Genomic DNA, 22,589 nt, shown 5'->3' on the forward strand with positions numbered 1-22,589 from the left:
GTCCTGGGCAACCAGTTGTAAGTGACCCTACTTTAGCAGGTGGGTTGGACCAGATGACCTCCAAAGGTCCCTTCCCACCTCAACCATTCAGTAATTTGAAGTCCACTTAACGTCTGCGTCCACTGCATGGGTTAGAAAATAAAAATAAAAAGATGTCTCTTTCTTTAAATCTAAAATACTAGGGCTACTAACAAATTGGCAAATGCTATATATGCCTGTCCTTACTGCTTACAGTAGGGTTTGAGTAAGAACAACCAAAATTCTGTTTTGTAGCACGTAGGAAATAGGTCTGCGATGTGTGGTTTTACAGGGTCGTGTCCTTTACAGGGCCATGTCCTTTCCAGGAGACCACATTGAGCACATGGGATGTTTTCAATTAGGATTTAGAAGACTTTGTTTCTATATGTGAGAATAGTATGCAACAGTAAAAATAATCCATCCTGAAAAATGGATTGAGATTGATGTGCTAAGTCCCTTCAGCATTGACCTCTTGTGTAATATTGAGGAAGAAACAGATTTTTCTCTTCAAAATTGCATGTGAAATTTGGCAGGAAATCTTTGCTCCTCAGCAGAAAAAAGTGGTCCCTAGGTTTGACAATAACCTGAAGTTCTGGAATTTAAATTTGAAATTAACTCTGTGTGGTCACATGTGACTTTTCATTGCATTTTCCCAGTTTGGGGGATCTTCCTTTGTGGTCAGTTTTTGGCCACCTCTGAAATTTTGTTTGCTGCAGGACAACATTACGCCGCTGAGAACAGAATGAGGTTGAGTTCAAAGGCATTGAAATTGGTGCCATGTGGGGACATTGAACTCAAAACAAAATGAAAACAAAAGAGCACAGTCTACTGGCAAAGTCTTTGCAAAAAAGAGATGTCAAGAGAGAATGTTATCAGCATACAAAAAAAGCCAGTAGTGTAGAAATGAATATTGATCAGAACTGTACAAAGCCGAACCATCCCCTGTCCCAGCACTGTAAGCTGACCAGCAGCCCTGGTCCAGGAGGATCCGGAAGCCAGGAGGAGCATAGAGTTGTTCTAGTGATGGGGTGGTAGAGTGAGTCTTTGAAGATCTGACTTCAATTTCTTGTTCTTTGGTTTAATTGCCCAGTATTTGTCTACCTCAAGTAGTGCTGTGAGAAATGCATTAAATGCGGAAGCACTTTGATATCTAAATGATGGGGAAGAGACACATCACTACTGAGATGGTGCCAAGAGGTGTCAGGTCTTACGAAGATACCTTATGAGAGGTTTTGCCTCTCTCCAGTTACTTGTTCCTTGTACATTAAATAATCTGATTTTATTAAAGGTTTTATCACCTTTGTACTTTCTAGGCTTCTTCACACAATTTTTTTTTCAACCCTGTTCACTGAATTCAGCACCTTTGCAGACACCAACCAAATACAAATATTTTATAACACTCAGGGCTTCCCTCAGATGTGAAAGACCCATCATTAACACCTCTACTTTGTCCTGTCCCAAGAAAATTCTGTGGGGTTGCCACCACCAAGTAATCAAGAAAGTTTCAGGGAAAAAAAGATTCATCTTTGTCATTACCACTAGTTTCAGGTGTGGTTTAGTTTTCCAAAGGCTGAGCATTGCTTCTGACTCTCTGCTTGGTAAGTTAAGTTCACTGTACTGACCAATATCTTGTGGGCTTTGTTGTCATTCAGAATAGAGGGATTTTACGTGAAAAAATCTTACTAGCTTCTGTTCAGGTCAGTGTTTTCTAGGAATCCTGCTCAGCAATTTGACCATCTTTTCCGCTAATTATACTGTAACACTTTCCAGTTCTGTTCCATTATGTAAATAAGTGTCTCCAACATAACTGAATAAATTGTGCTAGTTTAACCCCACTGAATTAATTTCTATCAGCTTCTGGCTGTTACTTTTCCATCTCTATGTGTGTGTTGTTTTGTAACGAGGAATTTGGGTTATTGAGTTTTCATCTACCTGTTCTGTGAGTTGGCATAAAACTGACAACTGCTGTATGGGCAAGCGGGGTCAGTCCTTTGCCGCGACAAATTCTCACTCCGACCGCCCGGCAGCGGGCGAGCAGCCAAGGGAAGCAGGGTGTTTGGGCAGCGAACGAATTGCACAATTTTCTGCATCGCCCCAAGGCTCCCTGCGGATTGCGGATTCTCAGCTGGAAAGCAAAGGGAAGGTGCTCAAGAAGATGATTTTTAACCATCAAGGAAAATGCCACTTCCTGGCAGCTGCCTGGAGTTTGCACCAGTGCAGGTTTTACCCCTTTTCCTCCGTTCTAGCAACATTTTAATCTGTGAAATACCACTGCCGCTGCTGGCACGTCAGAGCAAAGGTTTGAGTTGTTTCTCATGACGGTGGGCTGAAAACCTGCCCCGCTGAAAACGTTTGGCCAGGCTGGCTGTGTCTCTTTGTAAGGCTGCGTGTTAGATTCTACTCTGAGAGAGACCAAGTTTCCTTCACAAGAATATGTCGGTTTTCCTAACGTTTAATCTGATGGCTCCCTCTAGAGAGAGGAACAGAAATACCGACCTACTTCACATACTGGAGTTCTTGGCTTTGGTCACTTCTAGTCCCAGAAGTGTTTTTGTACACTCACTCCTGGTTAGGCTCCCTGCCTTTTCCATACCTTCTTTCCTTCATGGTCGAGATCGGTGCTGTTAGGATGACTGCTGGAATACAGAGTTTTCAAGTCGTCTTATTTGCATTTCAAAATTATTTCCTGTAATCAGTCACCGGGTCTGCCCAAATGCACCCAGAACTACCTCTCCCAACAAAACAAGAGAAGTAAGCCTGGTGGACAAGCAGGGAAGTAGTCTGAGCTGAGCCAGGAGAGATCTGAAGGGTCCTACTGCCATTCAGAGTGGTAACAGCTCATTTAAAAAGACAGTGGGTGGATGTTGATGAGCACTAATTTTAGGTAAGTGTCACGAGAAGGGGAGCTTTATTTTTGCAGGGAGTCTGAGAGAGCAACACACACAGGGAATGGAAGACGGGCACCAGCAGAAGGAACTTACGGATTAAACTGGTTTATAGCTGCTCTTCTCCACTGGAGTCAATGACCACCAGGTTGTTCTCTGAAAGAGTAACTCCATGTTCATCCCCGCTCACCAAGTTAAACATTGCTCAATGAAAACTAGTACTGCTTCTACTGCTATGGCTTTAAAAAATGCTCTGTTAATCAAAAAATACAATTAGTGATTGAATTGAAAATTGAAATGTCTGGCCCGGGACTGTGTCCCACCAAATGAATTGTTTACATATTGAGTTTTTCAGCACTGACTGAAGTCTGTTTACATTCAAGTCTATAGTAAAACTCCCCTCTTTGAGCCCAGGCACGGCATGTTCAAGATCCCACCTGAACCTTGTTCAACGGGAAGGGCTGTCCCTCCTTGCACCTTGTTCCCAGTGAGTGGAGCAGTGAGTGTGAAGAGCCAGGACAGCACAAAAGCTGGCGGCTGTGTTGGTGCAAATCCAAGCAGTTGGTATTTGCAGCTTACTCCAGAATAGTGAGGTGTATGTATATATGGGAATGCCCTGCTATTCAAAGGCAGACAACAAACAATTGTTTATACCTTTAATCAACCACAGGTTGTTTTAGTTTTTTACAAAGAATAAACATGGCCCAGAAATGAAGCTTAGGAAAAGAGGAAAAGTAGTTTACAAAATCGTCTGGTATCTGTTACATTGACCTCCTAAAATTTTCACCCAAGACAGAGAAATGTTTCAGTGGCCCCTGCATCACTGCATGTGTCCCACCGCACTGTTGATGGGCCGTGCCCTTCCATTAGGACATGGAGAAATGACTCTACACGTAGTCTGTGGCGCTACATCCGTCTGTGCAAAATCCTCAAGAGCAAAAACCTTCTGAGTAGATGACTTCTTCACAAAATGAAGAAAAATGCGAAAGCTTTCAGAACGTGAAAAACAACTGAGGTCAGAGTCATGTAAGCCTGAAAGCTGACCCAAGAATTGTTGGGCTGAGCGTGGAAAGGGAAGGGCAGCAAGAACAGCTGCTGTGCTTGTCCTTCGGCTCCTATGAACCAGGTGTGTACTGAAGTCCTGAGCGTGCACTGCTTTGCTCAGCAAGAACTTGCACCACCTTGTATTTCTGGTAGTCTGTCACCGGATGCTGTTTTTCTTTTGCCCCTAAAAATTTTATAGGTGGCACTAAACGTATTTCCAAGTCATTCTGGATTGCATTAACACAAAGCATCTCGCTGGCTTTACAGCCACACACCGTGTTTGCTCTTGTGGAAAAGGGCTGCAATAAAGCATCACTGGGACTGTAATACCAAAGTGTGTGAGACTTCGGATTTTGTTTCTAATCGCTGTCCTGCGTTTTAATTCTTTTTCAATCACAAGTGTCTTAAACCACACTGTGACCAAACTTTGATTAAAGCAGTTTTCATACCTTTGGCTTCATTTTTAAGCTGTGACTAAAAAGAAAAATACAGGCTATTCAAATATATCAGTACAGAATGTGGACTAAAATATATGTTACATCTATATTATGCACTTTTGGTTATTTTTATGAACTATTTAAATATCCGTCATTAAACTTTTCTTCTATACTGCAGAGCTGAGAAGCAACTTAAATACTCAAGTATGCAAATGTCTGTCTTAGCTTTGCAGCTACTGGATAGAGAAATGTATTTACTATATATGCTTTCAGCCATGGCCTTATCTTCAGTAACTGTATTTAGGAGTTTGAACCATGTAAAATGTTAATACCAGACTCCTAGGAAATAAACATCTGTACAAGCTTTGCTGTTGTTTTCTTTCACTGTAGTGTGAGAAGGAGTTAAGTTTCTAAAATGAAGCAATAGCTTGAATGCTGATCCAGTCTCTTCAGGAAGAACTGTGACAGCCTGATGTGTCTCGGCCCTGCTTATCATGGGAAAACTTACTTCAGGGCCTCTCTGACAGTAAAGCCTTTATTTCCAAGGAGACGGACAACAGGCTGAAAACAGAAGTTTTTTCTAAATTGATACTTAATAGGGTGTCTCCGAATAATGAGTAAATGCCATCAGCCAGTACGATATCTTTTGGGAAACTAAATTATGTAAAGCGGACATAATGAGCTCTCCTCTGCCCATCAGCACGGCCTTCAGCTACTAGTCACTGCAGAGAGCTCAAGAATGCCTGTGTTATACTTGTGTCTAGGTCTTTTGTCCTACCACACTGGTTGGTCTACAGCCATGTGTAAAACAGTAGTGCAACTTCGTTGGGTTCTGTATGCAGTCTGCTATCAAACACACTCAGTTCAGGAGAAAATGTGTTACCGCTATCGTTATTAATAGTCTTGGCTTTGCAGTAAATCTGAAATACGTAAGACAAAATGAATCCCACCCGAATGCCGTAGTCTGAGCTGGTTGTCTTCACCATCAGCAGAAAGATGTAGGAATGTAGGGGTTGTTTCTTAAACTAGATCCCGTAAATCACTGTGAAAAAGCCTGTTTTCTCTCTACTGATTTACAGTGAGAATCCCAATGAATAATTCAAACATCCACAGGTCAGGTAAGATGAATCCTATCCTCTGTGTCCAGAAATAAACAGTTCCAGGCAAAATACAACCCTCTCATCAGGAGGTGGACTTCTCCTCTAAAACCTGTGCCCCCTCTGTGTTCCCTTCCCCCTCTTAATCCACCCATAATGATAAAGCAATCCCCTTTGATCTTTCACAGAAATGGCAAGCACGTACGCCTTAGCATGTTATTTATTTTCATGCCTAGAGTCATGCAGCCATTTCTCTGCTGGATCCAACCATGTCTGGGTGTGCTATGTGTTGAAACCTCCTACTTCGTGTCTTGACATAAACGGCATAATATTCAGCCCTGGCTCCATAAAGTAATGGGGAAGGCATTTGGCAATGTTCCTAAATTCTTGCTGTTTAAACATGAGGAAGCAGATCACTTCTGCATACCAGCACTGCTTTACAGAGACTGAATGCTGTGAGGAATCCTTCCATTTAAACTAAGCAGGCAATGCAAGGGAGAGTTTCTGCATTCCCAGTTAGGTTTCAGCCCAGTCACCCTCACGCAGTGAAGGGAGCCACCAACCTGTCAAATACAGTAGTTAAACACTGTTTAAAACATTTACTACTTCTTTCCTGAAGTCTTTCATGAGGGCTACTGAAGGTACACTCCTCTGCATTTCTCTGTGCTGAGTGTTTTAAAAGATTTTGGATAACTTCACAAAGCCTTGGGTTTTATTTTAATGCCTCCCAAATTTTTCTTCCAATTCAAAGAACACAACCTTACTGTGTCTTGAGACAGCAGGTGCATATTCACAATGGGCAAGAGTCTCGGCAGCAGAAAAAAAAAGTTGCAGGCACCACTCTCCCCCATGATGAGAACACCTGAACACAATTTATTTTTAACAGGCCTATGGCATCCTACTTCCCCTCAACAGCAGGCGCACTACAGTATTGTTACTGTGTAATTAGAAGCTTTGTGGTTACGCTGTGTCAGCAGTGACACTAAGTTCCTGGAGAAGTGGATTTAAACTTCTGGGAGAACTCTTCCAGCACCTCCATTAGCTTCTCCTCATCCTCCGGTGGACTGTGGGTGCTTGCCAGGGGTAAGTGTGTAGGGACTGGTTGCCTGTCTGGAAGACAAAAAATAAAAAAATCCTTATGGGTGCATTTAACTACCTCTCGTAGCACAAAGGAGATTTTTCTGCTAGGCTCTATACTGCCCAAACATACCTCATGGTCTTGAAGCCAGGAAACTTACCTTCTAGGTATCTGTAAACAATGTTAGTTAAGCATGTCTTCCAAACCAGAAATCAAACTAATTTCATTTGTATTCTGGAACTAAAGTGATTGTCCTTTAGCACAATATGACTTAGACTGGGGAGCAAGACCTCGCTTGCAGCTCGGGACAGGATAGATAAAGAAAGGCCTTATTGGGGGGTTTACGCCTGCTCCCTGTCACTAGCGTAACTCCTGTAGACAAAGACCAGTAACTTAAGATTATTGCTGCAGGCAGAGGTTGCTTTTTCAGCATGAGACAGGGTTTTTCCTTCAGCATGAGACACTGGATAATGTTTCTAGTGCTACACAAATTGCCCAGCCGGGACTTTGTAGTTTGGATTATATCTTAAAATGCTTACTTTCACCCTTAAAAATAAATGGTTAAATTCTAATTGTTAAAGAACTTACGCTAATTGCTCAATCGCCATAAGTAACATGTATCCAACATAAAGATATCTGACCAAATTTGCTCAATTTGATGCTTTGATTGGTTTTCCAAATCTCATACTCCTCGCTCACTCTGTGTAAATATAGCTATATCACCATCCATTCCAAGGGATTTTTCTCTCCAAAAACATGGTACCTAGAGCCTGGGAACCTTATGACAGTGCTCTCAGATGTCTATGAAGCGCTGGTGCAGTACTGTTGGTCTATTTTAATAAGTCCAACTTCCGCAGTAGCCAGCTGAGACTAAAAGAACAAGCCGTTGCAACACTGGGCAGCAGATCTTTCTGAAAACCTACCAGGCTGCCATCAGGCTTCCCAGGGGAGCAGAGATGTTTGCTCTCTTTAAGAGCAAATGTTGTAGCTGGCTGCACACACCACATAACCTCTGCTTATGGAAAACTGTGGAGAGAGAAACATGCAGAGAAACATTCCCTTCTCCATCACTGAATATGAACTGCTTCCTACCTAACTGTAGTGCTTCCAGTAGCCTGTGCTAAAGTTTGGGAACTATGTGCGAAAGCCAAGTTCAGCATCATGGAGAAGATGCTTCTAGTCTTTGGAAAGCCAGGACTCTGTCAAACATTTTTTATTTATTTTGGCAGATGCAGAGAATTCTGGTTGTACGAGTCATGTTCTCACTTCCCATTTTTTTCCCCTAAGGAAAAAAAAAATTTGCTGGCTTTGGTTTGTACTCAAAGAGAACAGAATAAAAGAGAATGGAGGAAATGGACGAAGGTGTGACTGATTCAGGAAATGGCCGTCTAGGACCAGAAAAGCAGGGTTTGTGGTAAAGTACTCCTGCACACAAAGCCCTTTACTGAAAGGGCCTGAAGAGGGCCCACACTAAGCTGTGGCTTCCAAAGGGCAGCAGGAGAGAGAAATAACTGACTTCATCACTATTTGATAAGCATGGGACACGGACACAGGACTTCTCTTGCAGCCTTAAGAGCAGTCATGCCAAGATCAAAGCTCTCAAAAGTAATTATCTATAGCTAAAGAGCCAAAGTGTGTTCCCTGTTTCCTAAAGCTAGAGACAAAGGACAAAGGCAAGAGCCTGGCGGAATTATGATCTAGAGCAAGAACAACAGAGCAGAAGCATTAGGACCAGAAGTAAATGATAACAGTACAAAAAAGACAAAGCCTGGTTCTACAAAAAAACACTGACCAGCTGGGATGTAGGGTTTCTGCATGCACTGCATGATGACATGAAAAAGGTCTGGTTAAATATCTGTCAACCCAACCCTGTGTGACTGTCTGGGAGGGGACAGAAAGGACAAAGTCTGAACTTCCTGCATGCTGTGCCAGAAATTCAGTGGATCAGGATTTGAGTGCCACATCCAACAAAAATACTGGGCTCCTGTAAGCAATTACCCTGAGCTTTTCCTTTCTCCTGCTGGACTGACCCTGCATCACCGTTTAGACATCTATGCTTCCAGCTACTCCTACTAAGATGCCTGTCATTTGCCTGGGAGAAAAGAAAGGCTCTGCCCTATTTTTCCATTCCCTATGCTTACAGTGCCAAAAATGCCACTGTGCTGAAATCTCTGCCCAGCGTTAGAGAAAGGGGGAGTTGGCAGTTTTAACTAGCATGGAACGGTAGGAAGAAAAGCCTGTCAAAGCAAAGCCAACCCCCAGTGCTCTGTGAGAAGGATGCTAGTTTCCCAGCACCATAAAAGATGCTGTTTGACTGCTGTGATTCACCTTCCCTTGGAACAGACCTGCATACAGCCATTTTCATTAAAAAAAACCCCAACCCTCCCTAAAGAAATGCTTTGAAGTCTCTATCAGCTACCTTAGAGGGCAAAAGCAGGAACACAACAACTTAACATGGTCGTTCTCTGGTTGCACAATGCTCACTTGAACCTTTAGTCTTGGAACGATTTTGAGAAATACTTTACTCTTTGAACAACAGTTGCCTGGTCGAGCCTTCATCCCCTTCTGGGCCAGATGGGGATCCTACAGTTCAGGCAGCTTAGGGATCTCCACTGCTATGCCATGTAAGACACCGCCACCTTACCTTGAAAGAACAAGCCGCTCGGTAATTTTGTTGCTTCAGATGATACTGCCAACCATACAACAGTATCAGCTCCCTGGGCCTCTGTGCGCAGAGTATTCTTCATCTTCTGATAGAAATCTGGCATTGATGATCTCACAGCTAGAAAGAATAACAATGGAATGGTGGGCTGCCATGCAAGGCTTTTTTGATAAAAAAATAGAGCAGCTTAAAATTGCCATTGTGAGTGTAGGAAGAAGACCAGGCATCTCAGAGTTCATGAAAGAATGATTGTTTCCCCATAGCTAGGGGTACGATGACTTGTGGTAGAATAGTGCTAAACTGCCAGATGATCCACCAGTAGTTTGTTTGGGTCAAATTACAGGGACAAAACTAGTAGGAGCTGAGAACAGGATCAGTGAGAGGTTCCTGAGCCAATTCTATTCTAAACTGCAAAAAAATAAGACATGGGGGAAACAGAAATACCAAAACCCAGGTATTCTAACAGGACTTTTAGCTCTTATTTTCTCACCAGTTTAAGGAAACCAATTGCACACTGTATTTAAAAACTGTATGGTAAACAGTACCTAAGCCAATGACATAATTCATGTTTAAACTCTGGTTTCTTTTTATTTTGTCCAACAGGTGATGATTGAAGGCCCACCTCCTGTTTATTTTTAGGGGTTGGAGAGTCCTTGAACTTTAAGGTGGGATAACTTTATGGTTCATTAGGTTTGAAATCCACAAAGGGTGTGCAAAAATAAATGTATTTTAAAGAAAAAGAAATACTAGGATATTTACTTGGAAAGGGCAGTTTTCAAGCATAACGTAGACAGTGTAAGTGCTTCTGTCATCAAAAGCAAATTTGGGAAACTGCGTCCCTAGAAAAGACCTAGAGATCGGATTGCTAGTCTGCATCCCAAGCTTGGGTGTTAGGGGCTGGTAACATATTGCAGAACGCAACATGCATACTGGATAACTGATGCTGGCCCGCCTGCTGAGACACAGTCACTGAAGAACAGCTGCAGCTCAGACAAAGGGCTGTCTGGCCAAACACGCTGCTTCTCAACGGCAGTAAACGTTTAGAGGAAGAGCAGAGGAACAGGCCTTGCACAATGGTGCATGCTACGTTTTCCTATATGCCCTTGCAAATTCCCAATGTCTGTACGCTGGTACTCTCAGAGGCAAAAGCTCTTATCTGTGTGTTTAACAGTCCCACTACAAATGTAGCTTAAAGGTTAGCTTAATGCGCTACGGCTCTGCTGTGCATTTGCGTGGGGCTGGAACCATTCATTGCCCATTATTATTCTCTGGCTATACACAGATAGCAGACACTGTGCAGAATAGCGCTACCAAGGAGGTACAAAGCTACTTCAAGCACCAGTATGGAGCCAAGAAATCACTGCACCTGTTGGAGAAATCTACCAGAAAGTCTCATTTCTCTTTGCTTTTAGACTAATCCTGAAAAGAAAAAAACAGTCAGAGTGTCAAGCCAATGTTACCTGGAGTGTCTGCCCAGCCGGGGTGCATAACAGAGAAATGGATGTTCCTGTGAGCTTTTGCCCATTGCTCTGTCAAGACAACTTGCTGTCTCTAGGATAGAGCAAAAAGAGCCAGAGTAGCATCAAGTTCAATAGCCTGTCCACCAAGTTAGTTCCCAGGGAGACAAATACACTGTAAATACCAGGGCATTTATGTATAGCAGAAATATACCCTTGCTCACCCTGATTGGATTTATTGGATAATTTTCTCAGAGACCACCATGGTCACTGCAATCCATATCCTGGCCACAAGCTTACTTTTAAAGTGGTTACACTGCTTTTACTGACCACGTCTGCTTGCTGCAGACTGTAGGTGAGAACTAAGCAGGCAGAAAGGGTTTGTCAGCTAAAGACAGTTTTCCCTCTTGAGACTTAAATCAACTCAAGTGAAAGTCTAGCCATGCTCTCCGCACAAGATGGTATGCACTCATAAGTGCATGCCATCGTACTCCTGAAGATTATAGCTCTGTACGGATTGGATGCAATGGGAAAGCAACAGTGAACAACAGGCTTTTTGCAAAGCAGATGGTATGAGCCGTCTAGCAAACAAGTGCTGGACTTTATTTTCAAAACCACGGACTGTACCTTGTTTTGTGCATACACCATAGTTCCATCAAATGTCCCGTTTCCCGACTGCAAGTCAGATATGTCTAATTTTTGAACTAGCATGCCCCCCGAAGAGACAGTTATCTGTAATCAAATGAATGAAAAACAAATGAATGAAAAACAAAACCAGGAACTCCCCCACAATCGTACTCATGCATGTAATGTGGTCTACAGGCCATCTTTTGAAGTCCCTAGGAGGAGGATTCCTCTGCATACTCTTTGTACTATGCTTGTGCTCATGTATGGAGCATACCTGGAGATGAGGTGGAAGACAGAATTTTTTTTAGAAAGTGATTTTCATTCGAAGTGGTGTTGACTCCATCAGGGAACTTTGTGTTTCTTCCTTTTGAAAAGTAATTGGGAGAAAGAAAATAGCAGAATAGCACTATTTGTAGTTTATGTTTAGTATTTATAGAAGCTAATCAGAAAACAAGAGACACTGTACAAAACTTGGGAAATCTAATTTAAAAAATGTACCTGCTGTCCACTTTTATACCAAGACCTGTAAGGTTCTTTTAAGCCTATACTCCTGTTATAGGTATTTTGCACTATGCTGCGAGAGGTAACTTGCCCCCGCAACAGTAAAAGAGGAAGTTTCCAATGGAAGCGTTTTACTCTGCTTTCCAATGAAGGGTTGAGAGTAGCAGGCAGGAGCTTTGCCTTGTAGAAGGAGGTTGTTGTTAGCAAAATCCAAGAGGATTCTAGAAATGCTTATAGCATTAAAACTAATCCTGCACTGCTAGCACAGTCAAAGGAATGCTGTCACAAACCAGGAGGTAAGAACAGTAAAACACCACTTTTCAATAGCATCACAAACTCACCACTCTGGCATCAGCTTCTTCTTCCAGGAGGGGCAGCAGGGCAGTTGTCAGAATATATGTACCTACAAGACAGACGGACACCGACATTAACTTTTCTTTTTAAAAAAGCTTTCTTCTCTCCATCTCCTATCACATCATCTCTTTATTTCTGAAACTTCATCTGAATTTATCCATTTTCTTGCTGCTTTACCTGCAATATGCCTATTCAACTTGTAGCGGTCTGCATTGCTGCATACTTCTCAAAAGGCACATCAGTTATTTTATAGACTTTTATGTTTATTTTACCTATAGAGCAAACTGATCACTACATTCCAGCCATGACTATGAAAGCAAAATGGCTCAGGTATGGATTTCCTCGTGGGTGAGGTGATGCCAGTGAAGAAATAGGGAATGCATTTCCACTCTAGATGTGGCATATATACACATATCAATGCCAGGTCACGAACAAGAAAAGGAAACTGTGCTTCACACTTGTGTTTCTTAGGCCCTTGTATATGCACTTAAGACTCATCCATTTTCACCTTCTCACTGTGAAATCACTCAGAGTACCCCAACACTTCTGATTTGTGTTGCACACAAAAACTGCCTCTTAAATCCTCAGCGTGACTATTACAGATGATAAGGAGCCCTGGGGGGGGCGAAATATTAATGTTGCGTGCCCAAGGCTGAGCTAAGATTACGTGGGGAAACTGAACTGTGTCCTTCCCCACTTTAATCGTGTTCATTTAGCATAGATTTGTACACACCACCCAAATATATTCCATTACAGCTGTTACCATGACCAGCAAAGTTTGTTATTCAAAACATCGTTCAACTGCTAGTGTGTTTGATTCAGACACACCTAGTGATGTTCCACCCGCTCAAGTGCAACACAGGGATTTTTGTTTGTTTTTATCTCTTCAGAGATACTTCTAAATTCTTTTCCCCGTTAAACTGTATTTTAAAAAAAAATGTTTAATTCAAAATGAATCTAGCCCTATTTAGTCTAGTGTTTCTTCACTGAGTATAACACTTCCCTCTTGTCTCTTCACAAATGGCTCCAGTTCAACAATTCTATGTCAGCGATAAATGTATTTTTTTCCATGAGCTACTGAGGCCATGTTTTTCACTAGACATGAAGACTTCAGCATGTGTCTTTATAACCTCTCTTCCACAGAGGCAATGAGATCACCCAGTTAAAATACAGCATGTTTATAAATACGCTACCAAAATCAAACATGCTACATGCTTGGTGAACAAACTGTTCATTTCCCCCATCAGTCACAGCAGTCTTCATTTTCTCTATATAATCAGAGGGGCATCCATATGTACACAATATATTTAAAATCCTGGCAAACCAAACAAAGTGAATGCACAGCAGATGAGTAAATGCAGCCTGTCTTCAGCAGAAAATGCAAGCAAAAGCAGTTGCCAGTGAATAACGAGAGCCCCTACGTCTCCCCTGGTAGTAGCGGGGAGACTGAACGATGACATCATTAGGACATGATGGGATTATCATGGGAGACCGCCACGATGTTAAAAAAAAAAAAAAAAAAAAAATCACTTCAGTACAAGCTGAGAGCCTGGATTAAATTTTGATTTGCTATGGATTCTTCAAATGCAAAGTAACATCATGTCTTGGTTAAATACGCTGCATTTCCTAAAGGCAGAGCTGCAATGCAATGCAAGCTATGAGGATGCTTGATTTTACTGTCCTGCAGATTAATTTACGCTTTTAAGGGGCTTCACATTGGTTTGTTAATTCTAAAGGGCTGCAAAGATGAATGCATTAACATTGCCTTATTAACAACTGGGGTTTGTTTTGTTTTCCAGCTGGATGAGAGAAATGTTCAATGCCAAAAAGCCTGCTTATAGCAACTACAGCTTGTCAGAAGTTTATGTACTTATTTAAAACCACAAACTAACTGCAAAGCCAGCGTCTCCTCTCTTCCTCAAGTTTATTAAGAATTCAGTAAATCCCACAGAGCCAGAGCATTCAATCTTTTTGCCCCACAAAACCACTTGCTCATTTGCTTTGAGACAGAGCACAAAAAGACCAGTTTTGACCCCAGCTTCCTACAGTAAGCACTAGTATCTCAAAACACACACAGATGCGACACATCAGGCATTAAGACTGAAGCATTTCATTTCTCCCACTACTAAATACTTCACCAAATATTGTCCCCAGTTTAAGTGTTCAAACACAAACTCCTTAGTACTTTAACAAATATACTTGGATATTATAAGTTTTTATTTGCATGGGCTGGCCTGTCAGGCAGAACAGCCTGGACAAGAAATTTAGTACAATAATAGTAGACCAGATATACCTTATTAATGAGGTATATTGTTTAGAATACATCATCATCAATTGAAACCTCCACATTTTTATTCACGTAAAAGCTGGCATGTAGTTTGATAGTACGTTCAAACAAATAGGAACAATGCTACAGCCAGTCTAGAGCCCTGGCACAGCCATGTGCATCATGGCGTGTATTTTGCCAAGCACAGCTGTATTGCAGCATGCAGTAATACAGAAATGAATTTCTAAGTAAAAGAGGGAAGCCGCAAATGAATGCGTTGCCTGCCACAGTCCTTATAAAAACATGAATTGCATTAACAGTATAAAAACAAAAAAGGAAAATGTTCTTATTTTTAGTAAAAAGAAAACTTCGCAAGGAAAACCAAGACCAATTTGTTAGAAGAAACTACATTCCCCTCTCCCCCCACTCAAGAAAAGCAAGACAACATCTAAATTGTATACCCTTTTGTAAATAATTGATTATTAATATCAAGGTACTGAACATCTGCCTTTCCAAAATGAACACTTCAGCATTCTAGTACGTTTCCTTGACACAAAAATCATTTTTGTCCGTTAAAGGAGAAGCCTCCTCCCACAGAGCTTAGTTAAAAATGGTAAAGCATATAAAATGTGATTAATGCTTAATTATCACTGTGTTCAAACTGTACAGGTTTTTTTGAGTTGTTTTGGTTTTTTTTAATTGTTTAAAAGACCAAGAGAGAACACAGAGGTGCATGGAGGGAAAGGCGATGATGAACAGTGATGTGCTTTGCACTGAAAGCATTAAGCATTGGGTATCTTGGTGATCCTGCCCCTCCTCTGAGAGGACCTTTGGGATTCTGCCAGAAACAAAGGAAGACCTTTGTTCCCCAGAAAACAAGAACTGCCACTACTCCTGGGGGATTCTGGAGAAAGTGTGTCCTTGTCTCAAGCAGATACTCTGTAATGGAGATGCTTAGCCTTGAGGCTACCGTGTTTCCCGGTGCCTGTTCCCCAGCAGTTGTACCCACGACAGAGGAGGAACCGAGAGCCCTCTGGGACACATGGCAACTGGGAGCAGGATGTTTCTGTCTGAAGAGTTCTCCTGGACTATGGCCCACTTCTTGCACAAGTCTGAGTGCCTGTGGAAAAGAGCAGGCTACTTTGAATTACTCACACAGCGGAAACTCGAACAGCAGCCTCTCTTTCTCACACACATCTCGGACCCAGCAGGCAGGGAGCTATGAGTACACCTAAAAGGCAGTGCTGGACATATGGCTGTACTACCTATATTTATGACTGTGTGACAGAGGTCAGACTGTTATACATCATCTTTTGCTGCCATTGGAAGGTATATTGTCTACATGGCCTGAAAGCTTGGCTCCCACTGGTGTAAAGGAAGAAAAAAGAAAAAAAGAAACATTTTTGCAGCGAAACAATATACACCACTTCTCTTTGAAAAGGAATATTTGCTGTGCCACAAAGGAGTTCAGCAGGACGAATTTGGGAGCTTGCTCAGAAGCAGCAGGAATGCAGAAGGGGGTGAGTAAGCATCCAGTCCATCACCTACACATACAGGATTCCGTCTTGCCCTCACTGAACTCTGCTGAGTTCTCTGCTGAGACCAGAGAAACGTACTGGACAAGCTACATCCCTGTTCCATGTAATGAGGTTTGACACAGTACTTGCTGGCCATGTTTTCCCCAGTTAAAGAGGCTCCTGGGATTGCTGCAATTTCTTTTAGAGATAAACATCCTCTCAACATTTGCTTTTCTTTGGAAAAATTCCTGTAAGTTTTATATCCTGAAGCTGAGCTCACATAATAGGAAATCATGTATAATACAGTGTAATTAAAACCTTCCTATAAGGATACAGCAACTCCACCATTACACGCCATTCAACCAACTCTATCAGGCGGATTAGACAGTGTGGGTTGTCAGTCTGTGCATTACACATGGTAATTCCAGTAAATGCAACGAGCATGGCACTTAATGAGAACACACTTTGTTCACACACACTCCCTCCCAAGCTCTCATCACAGTAATGTTTAAGTTTCATGTTTACTTGCTCAAAAAAAAAAAAAAAAAATTGAATCACCATACATTCCCTTGTGGCCTGTTTTGTAATTGCTCTACTTGCTCTGAGATCTTCTCAATTTAGTTGAGTAATCTGATATTGTGTCCTAATTAACAACTCCCATTTTTGACTCCATACAGTCAACTCCTCCGTCAACCTGTATGAGCAGTAATTCAGTGGTTTCACAATCAGAGTGAAACTTTAATGATGCAAGTATAGAAAATGAGGAGCTGATAGGGAGAAACATTCAATTCATACACTAAGTTGTTTAAAAAAAAATAAACCCAAAACTACAAAAATCAGCCTGTCTGCTTCATAAACTCCTAAATAAAATTAGGCTACCTTTCGCATGACCTAAAGTAGAAGCTGAGGGGACTTTATGGAAAACACTATTGTTAGGTCTTGCAGGAAGGTAGCTCTGCACGTTCTTGCAACAGTTAGTTCACCGTGGATCTCACCATCTCTACCACAGCATAACCGAAGTGAAAGCTATCCCCATGCAAGGGACGGTGTATTACACACTGGTCTTTCCCACAGAAGGCTACAAATCTTTCTGTACTAGAACGTGAAACTAAGCAAAACATAGAATAGCCCTAACAGAAAACAAACACCACTGTCAAAGCAGATTTCCAAAATGCTAGTGTTGTAACTCAGTTTTAGCTTACTAAAACCTGGAAGACTCCTTAGATTCATGTATTTCAGACTTGGAAATCAACAGGATATCACGTATAATAATAGCCCATGAATACATACTCCTATCTGCTTTACAGATTTAAAGTGACCCCAAAACCTGTACTTCAAAATTGATTTATAAAGAAAATTATGGTTTCAGCAGAAGTAATATTGTAAAGCCACTACCTGTTTATAACATCAAATTAATTGATGATGCAATTACTGCAGACCCAAGTGTCTTGGTGGATTCTAGAATAGTTTTTGCTTGATGTTCTATTTGGCAATTAGTGGTAAATTGTTGGTGAGGTTTTTAATCTGCTAACATTGGGATAAGGGCAGGCAGCCAGCACCACACTCAGTGAAATTTTCCATCTGCCTAAGCTTTGCAGTATTATTAGGAATAGTGTTATCTCAACTGTGAAAAAAGTGGGAACAAAAAAAAACCGCAACACTTCTATTGTACAGATTTCAATGGCTCATTCATCTGGTAAAAATCAGTTAAATTGGCTTGCTTTTCTTGTGTCCAAGTCTTTAAAAAAAAAAAAAACAACAAAAAACAAACTAACTGACATTCTTCCTTGACCTGGTTATCTTTTCAAACCTTCAATTTATGCAGTTCCAAGTAAGAGACATCCCTGAGTCTGTTTCCTCAGTACAAGATCAGGAATGAAGATTTTAGTGTGCTGTCTCTGAAGGCCAATTCCATCACACTAGCAATAACTGAGTGTATGGGAAGAGCTAATGAACATGAAAGACAAAACAAAGGTTTACATTTCCCTTGAATTACAAAGCTGAGCTCAGTAAGAGTTCTTCTGTGTCCTGGGAACCTTCAGTATAGCTAGTTGATTTGCAATTATATTCAACCTTATCCTTTCACATAGCACTTCTCATCCATAAGTCTCAAAGCTCTTTAGAAAGAAAATTGGTATCATAGTCTCCTTTTCACAGGTCAGGTTGTCTTACCAAAGATCAGGTACTGACCTCATGGCAGACTGACAGCTGGTATCAAAGTTGCCTGACTTCCAAGTAGTTCAGAACACAGTCCACCAGGCAACGCTGGCTTGTGTAAAACACCAGTTAGATACGGTTTATGTGTAGGGAAGAGACTGACAAATACCCAGACAGGTTAGGCAATTTGCCACAAATGGGCTGTACTGCTATTGTGGTAGAAAAGCCTCTTACTTCCTCTGGCCCTACCCCTTCTTGCACAGAGAGTAAATGTATATGGCTATATTATTAAAACATGAGAGCACATTAGACTGAAGAAAAGATGCATACTGGAAGCATCATTTATTTATTTCCGAGTGTGTTTTAGCATTCCCTTGGCTGGTAAGTAGCAATAAAAATGTAACATATATGTCATTTTTCCATGTAAAGCAAGAAGATGTGTTGAGCGAAAGTAAAGTGAGGCAGGCTATAAAATAGAGGAACAAGGATTGTTTCAGCTAAATGCCTAGTGCTTCAATAAGAACACGCTTCTGTTGCCTCCACTTGCCTACCAATGCTGAGGTTTTTTTCCAAAATGGCTGAATACTATCAGTTTGAATAGTCTTTGTCGGGAGTTTTACTAAAACAAGTAAAATAAAATTAAAATAAAATAAAAAAAGAAGTGTTGACTCAGAAGTCTGCAAGTCTCATCAGAAGAAATGATTGCTTGTCGCTGCCCAGCTCCTGGATACAACCCTGAGTACAAGGCCAGCCCAAAGGAGAAAACGTAAGGGCAACAACACACAAACTAAAGGATACACAAATAAAATCTGCCCATCAGGATCAGCAGCTCCCCAGGAAATCAGCCCACATTACTCCAAGCCAGTCGCTCAATTTCATACTGAAGGTGTGATTCAATCAGCAATGTGCCATTTCAGACTCCTGTCTGGCTAGCGCTCCCACATTACGGTCTAAGTGCTCCACAGCTATTCTGCTCTCTACCCCTCCACTGAGCTCCAGCAATCAGAGCAATAATCCTTGGGGATCTAGCAGGGAAAAAAGGTAAGATATTTCATGTGACAGCAACAACAGAGAACAACAGAACCACAACAAGCCATGCAGCATTTGTGCCTGAGCCCCATTTTAAAGATGTTAGGCACCAGCACAGATACGGCTGCCACTGCCTGCTCAAAGCAGTTTGCAGTTTGAACTTGAATACTAAGCAAACCATACAAAGCCTGAACTATCAACCTACATTTTCATGACCTTCACCCACCTGTACATTTTAAAAACACCAGAGAGGACTGGACATTTTAACAACTGCCCAGAGGAAAAGGACCTGGGGGTGCTGATTGACAGCCGGCTGAACATGAGCCGGCAGTGTGCCCAGGTGGCCAAGAAGGCCAACGGCATCCTGGCCTGTATCAGAAATAGTGTGGCCAGCAGGAGCAGGGAGGTGATCGTGCCCCTGTACTCGGCACTGGTGAGGCCGCACCTCGAATACTGTGTTCAGTTTTGGGCCCCTCACTACAAGAAGGACATGGAGGTGCTGGAGCGTGTCCAGAGAAGGGCAACGAAGCTGGTGAAGGGCCTGGAGCACAAGTCTTCTGAGGAGCGGCTGAGGGAACTGGGGTTGTTTAGCCTGGAGAAGAGGAGGCTGAGGGGAGACCTCATCGCGCTCTACAACTACCTGAAAGGAGGTTGTAGCGAGGTGGGTGTTGGTCTCTTCTGCCAAGTAACTAGCGATAGGACGAGAGGAAATGGCCTCAAGTTGCGCCAAGGGAGGTTTAGATTGGACATTAGGAGAAATTTCTTTACTGAAAGAGTGGTCAGGCCTTGGAACAGGCTGCCCAGGGAAGTGGTTGCGTCACCATCCCTGGAAGTATTTAAAAGACGTGTAGATGAGGCGCTTAGGGACATGGTTTAGTGGGCATGGTGGTGTTGGGTTGACGGTTGGACTCGATGATCTTAGAGGTCTTTTCCAACCTTAATGATTCTATGATTCTATGGTTCCATGACTCTGCACCTCCTATTTCAGTGAGAGGTCATCAGTTAGCCAGTCAGTGGTGTTTCACATGAAGGGAGATTTACTTTCTATTCTAGCCAGTATTATTTTTGTACATATTCATCTTATCTACCAGAGGACTTATGTATTCATTTTTGCCCCATATATGTCCAAGAAAAGATCATAGAATAGAATCATAGAATCATTTAGGTTGGAAAAAGACCCTTAAGATCAAGACCAACCATTAACTAGGATATAAAGTATGTTTCACAAGTCAGATGATCAATTAGAACTGAACTCTAACATCCATTATGCAAAATATCTGAAAACAGACTAACAAGTCAGTCAAGAGGAGAATATTCCTAGCCTGGATTTAAAAGCTCCACAGCGTTTTAGACACCTAAATGAGCAATTCTACAGCTTATGTAAATGTTAATCAGATATCAGATATCAAATTCAAAGACTCTGCTCTGCATTTAAAGCATGTTATAGTTCAGAGTCTTGCATTCTTAGACGGTTACAACCTACACACTCCTTTACTAGACCAAAGCTAAGATCCAGGGCAGAAATAGTCAAAGAAAGATAGAAAGAGCGCCCTGCATGTGAAGATCAGAAAAAAATATTAATATTATTCCATCTTATTTCTGTAGAAATCAGGCAGTCATGAGTTATTGTTTCCATGCTGCTGATAAGGGGGACAACTGCAGGCTTTCAAAACAGGGGCCTTGAGCCCATGTCACCCTTCAGGCTTCAGCTTTTCTGGGGAAAGAGGCAGAAAGGAGAATTTAGTTTGTTCTCTCAGACCACATTCTAGTTTACAGGCAACCTATATAGCAGCCATATCTAATTTAGCCAAGTTTTTCTCTGGGAACCTATAACTACAGATAGTTACTGATACAGAAATAGCTTCTCCAAAGTAAAGCACACCAAAAGGTTCCTAGTACTTAGGGAAATGACTTAGCACAGCATCTACTCTGACATGCATTTCTCCATACAGCCGCCTTCTACTATGACTCCAGCAGATATGATTTATTATCCCATCTCTAACTTCAAAGAAAAAAAAACTGTACTGTTGATAGCATTGGTCCTTCATGTGTGTCTGACCTGCAAGCACAGAAACCTTCTCTTGCACAGACAGCCTCTTCCAGCTCAACCAAGTCCCACTCTGTTCTAAAAGCTTCAAAATTTAATACTTATCATTACCTAGAGGAAACCAGTCTAAGCAAACAACCCAGTCCTTGTTTAAACTCTGCAGAAGTTGGTCAACAGAGGATGACTTACCTGTTTTACCTTATCTGCTCAAAAGTGCAATCACCTCCTTGACCTTCTTACAGTCAGGCAGCAAGTGATACACAAATGAATAAAGGAGATCTATATGTAACATTCATAAAAGATAATACAGGCATTTTCCTAGGTCACTACAATCGTAATTCAACTTCCTCTGTGCAGCTGTCTATCTCTAGTGAGGCTGATTTACAGCTAGAAAAGCAGAACTTCCTGCTTCTACTTGTGTGATAAAATCCAATTCAAGTGATGCACTAGTACAGCTCCTCAGCAGTTAATTTCTTCAATGTTTAAAACTAAGCCAAAACATGCTTTCATTTTCAGACTGTTGTATTTGTTTCACTCTGCTTCTCTCTGGAAGAACTGCACCTTTGCGCATTGCTGGATTTTTGTTTAAAATACCACAAGAGGGTTAAACTAATTTAAGGTGAATAAATTTCTCAAAGTAGTTCTTGTACTTCTGCAGCCAGGGGAAATTTGATGGCAAAATAAAATTCATTTTGAATTTTGACCACGAGAAACAGAAGAATGTTAGCAGAAATTTAATTTGAAGAAAATGAATCTGTGCCTTTATACTTGAATTAATTGTCAGTTTAATGTAGTCAGACTTGCAGGAAAAAAACAAGCTGTATGCACCATATCAGCTAAGCACAAGACATTTCTACCTAAAATGTTAATTTTCAAAAGTAAATAGGAGTTAAGGAAGCAACACAGGAAAAAGGCTAAGAATAAAACCCAACAATGGTTTCCAGGCTATATTAGTTCTATAAATGCCCGATCTTTATAGCCTAAGCTTCCCTCTTCCTCATCCTAGATATTGATGAACAGGAGGAAAACACAGAAACAAAGCACCACAGCTCCTCCTTAATGTGTCACTTCTGAATATATTAAAGACAGTCTCTTGGGAAAGCCACCTACCCTGCATGGAGGCAGAAGAAAAAGAGAGTGTCAGGACTGTTCGTTGATGCAAGCACCACACTCCTCATTGCAAGAGGTGCAGCTTTCAGCCCTACAGATACCAGTGGCAGCAGACAGCTCTTCTCTCTGCTGGCTGGCTGTTCGCTCACATCTTTTCCGTGGCTTTTATGGGGGAACCTTCCACTTTGCTTGCTGTCTTCCCTGCTCATCCACATCTCCCCTTTCCCCCTTTATTTGCTTCCCTTAACTTGTCCCTCTTTATACATCCACCACACAGTTCATGGGATACACCCTTGTATGTGG

The 22,589-nt window shown here is 41.7% G+C and overlaps 1 protein-coding gene across 6 annotated transcripts in view; it reads right to left on the reverse strand.

Moving 5' to 3' along the window:
- Positions 1-3,545: 3,545 nt before the first annotated feature.
- DHRS12 (dehydrogenase/reductase 12) overlaps positions 3,546-22,589 on the reverse strand; it is a 32,799-nt gene continuing 13,755 nt past the window's right edge. For 4 of the 6 annotated variants that reach the window (XM_075139685.1, XM_075139686.1, XM_075139689.1 and 1 more), the window contains 5 exons: positions 12,148-12,209; positions 11,306-11,410; positions 10,682-10,772; positions 9,204-9,341; positions 3,546-6,591 (listed from right to left, as the gene is read on the reverse strand). In XM_075139685.1, the coding sequence (XP_074995786.1) occupies positions 6,464-6,591; positions 9,204-9,341; positions 10,682-10,772; positions 11,306-11,410; positions 12,148-12,209 (524 nt within the window). In that variant the 3' untranslated portion in view covers positions 3,546-6,463. Of the gene's footprint in view, positions 6,592-6,691; positions 6,731-9,203; positions 9,342-9,390; positions 10,641-10,681; positions 10,773-11,305; positions 11,411-12,147; positions 12,210-22,589 lie in introns of those variants that run through there. The other 2 variants (XM_075139687.1, XM_075139688.1) reach the window with 2 other exon arrangements.

Source organism: Calonectris borealis, chromosome 1 (assembly GCF_964195595.1).
Source record: "Calonectris borealis chromosome 1, bCalBor7.hap1.2, whole genome shotgun sequence".
Classification (NCBI taxonomy): Eukaryota; Metazoa; Chordata; class Aves; order Procellariiformes; family Procellariidae; genus Calonectris; species Calonectris borealis.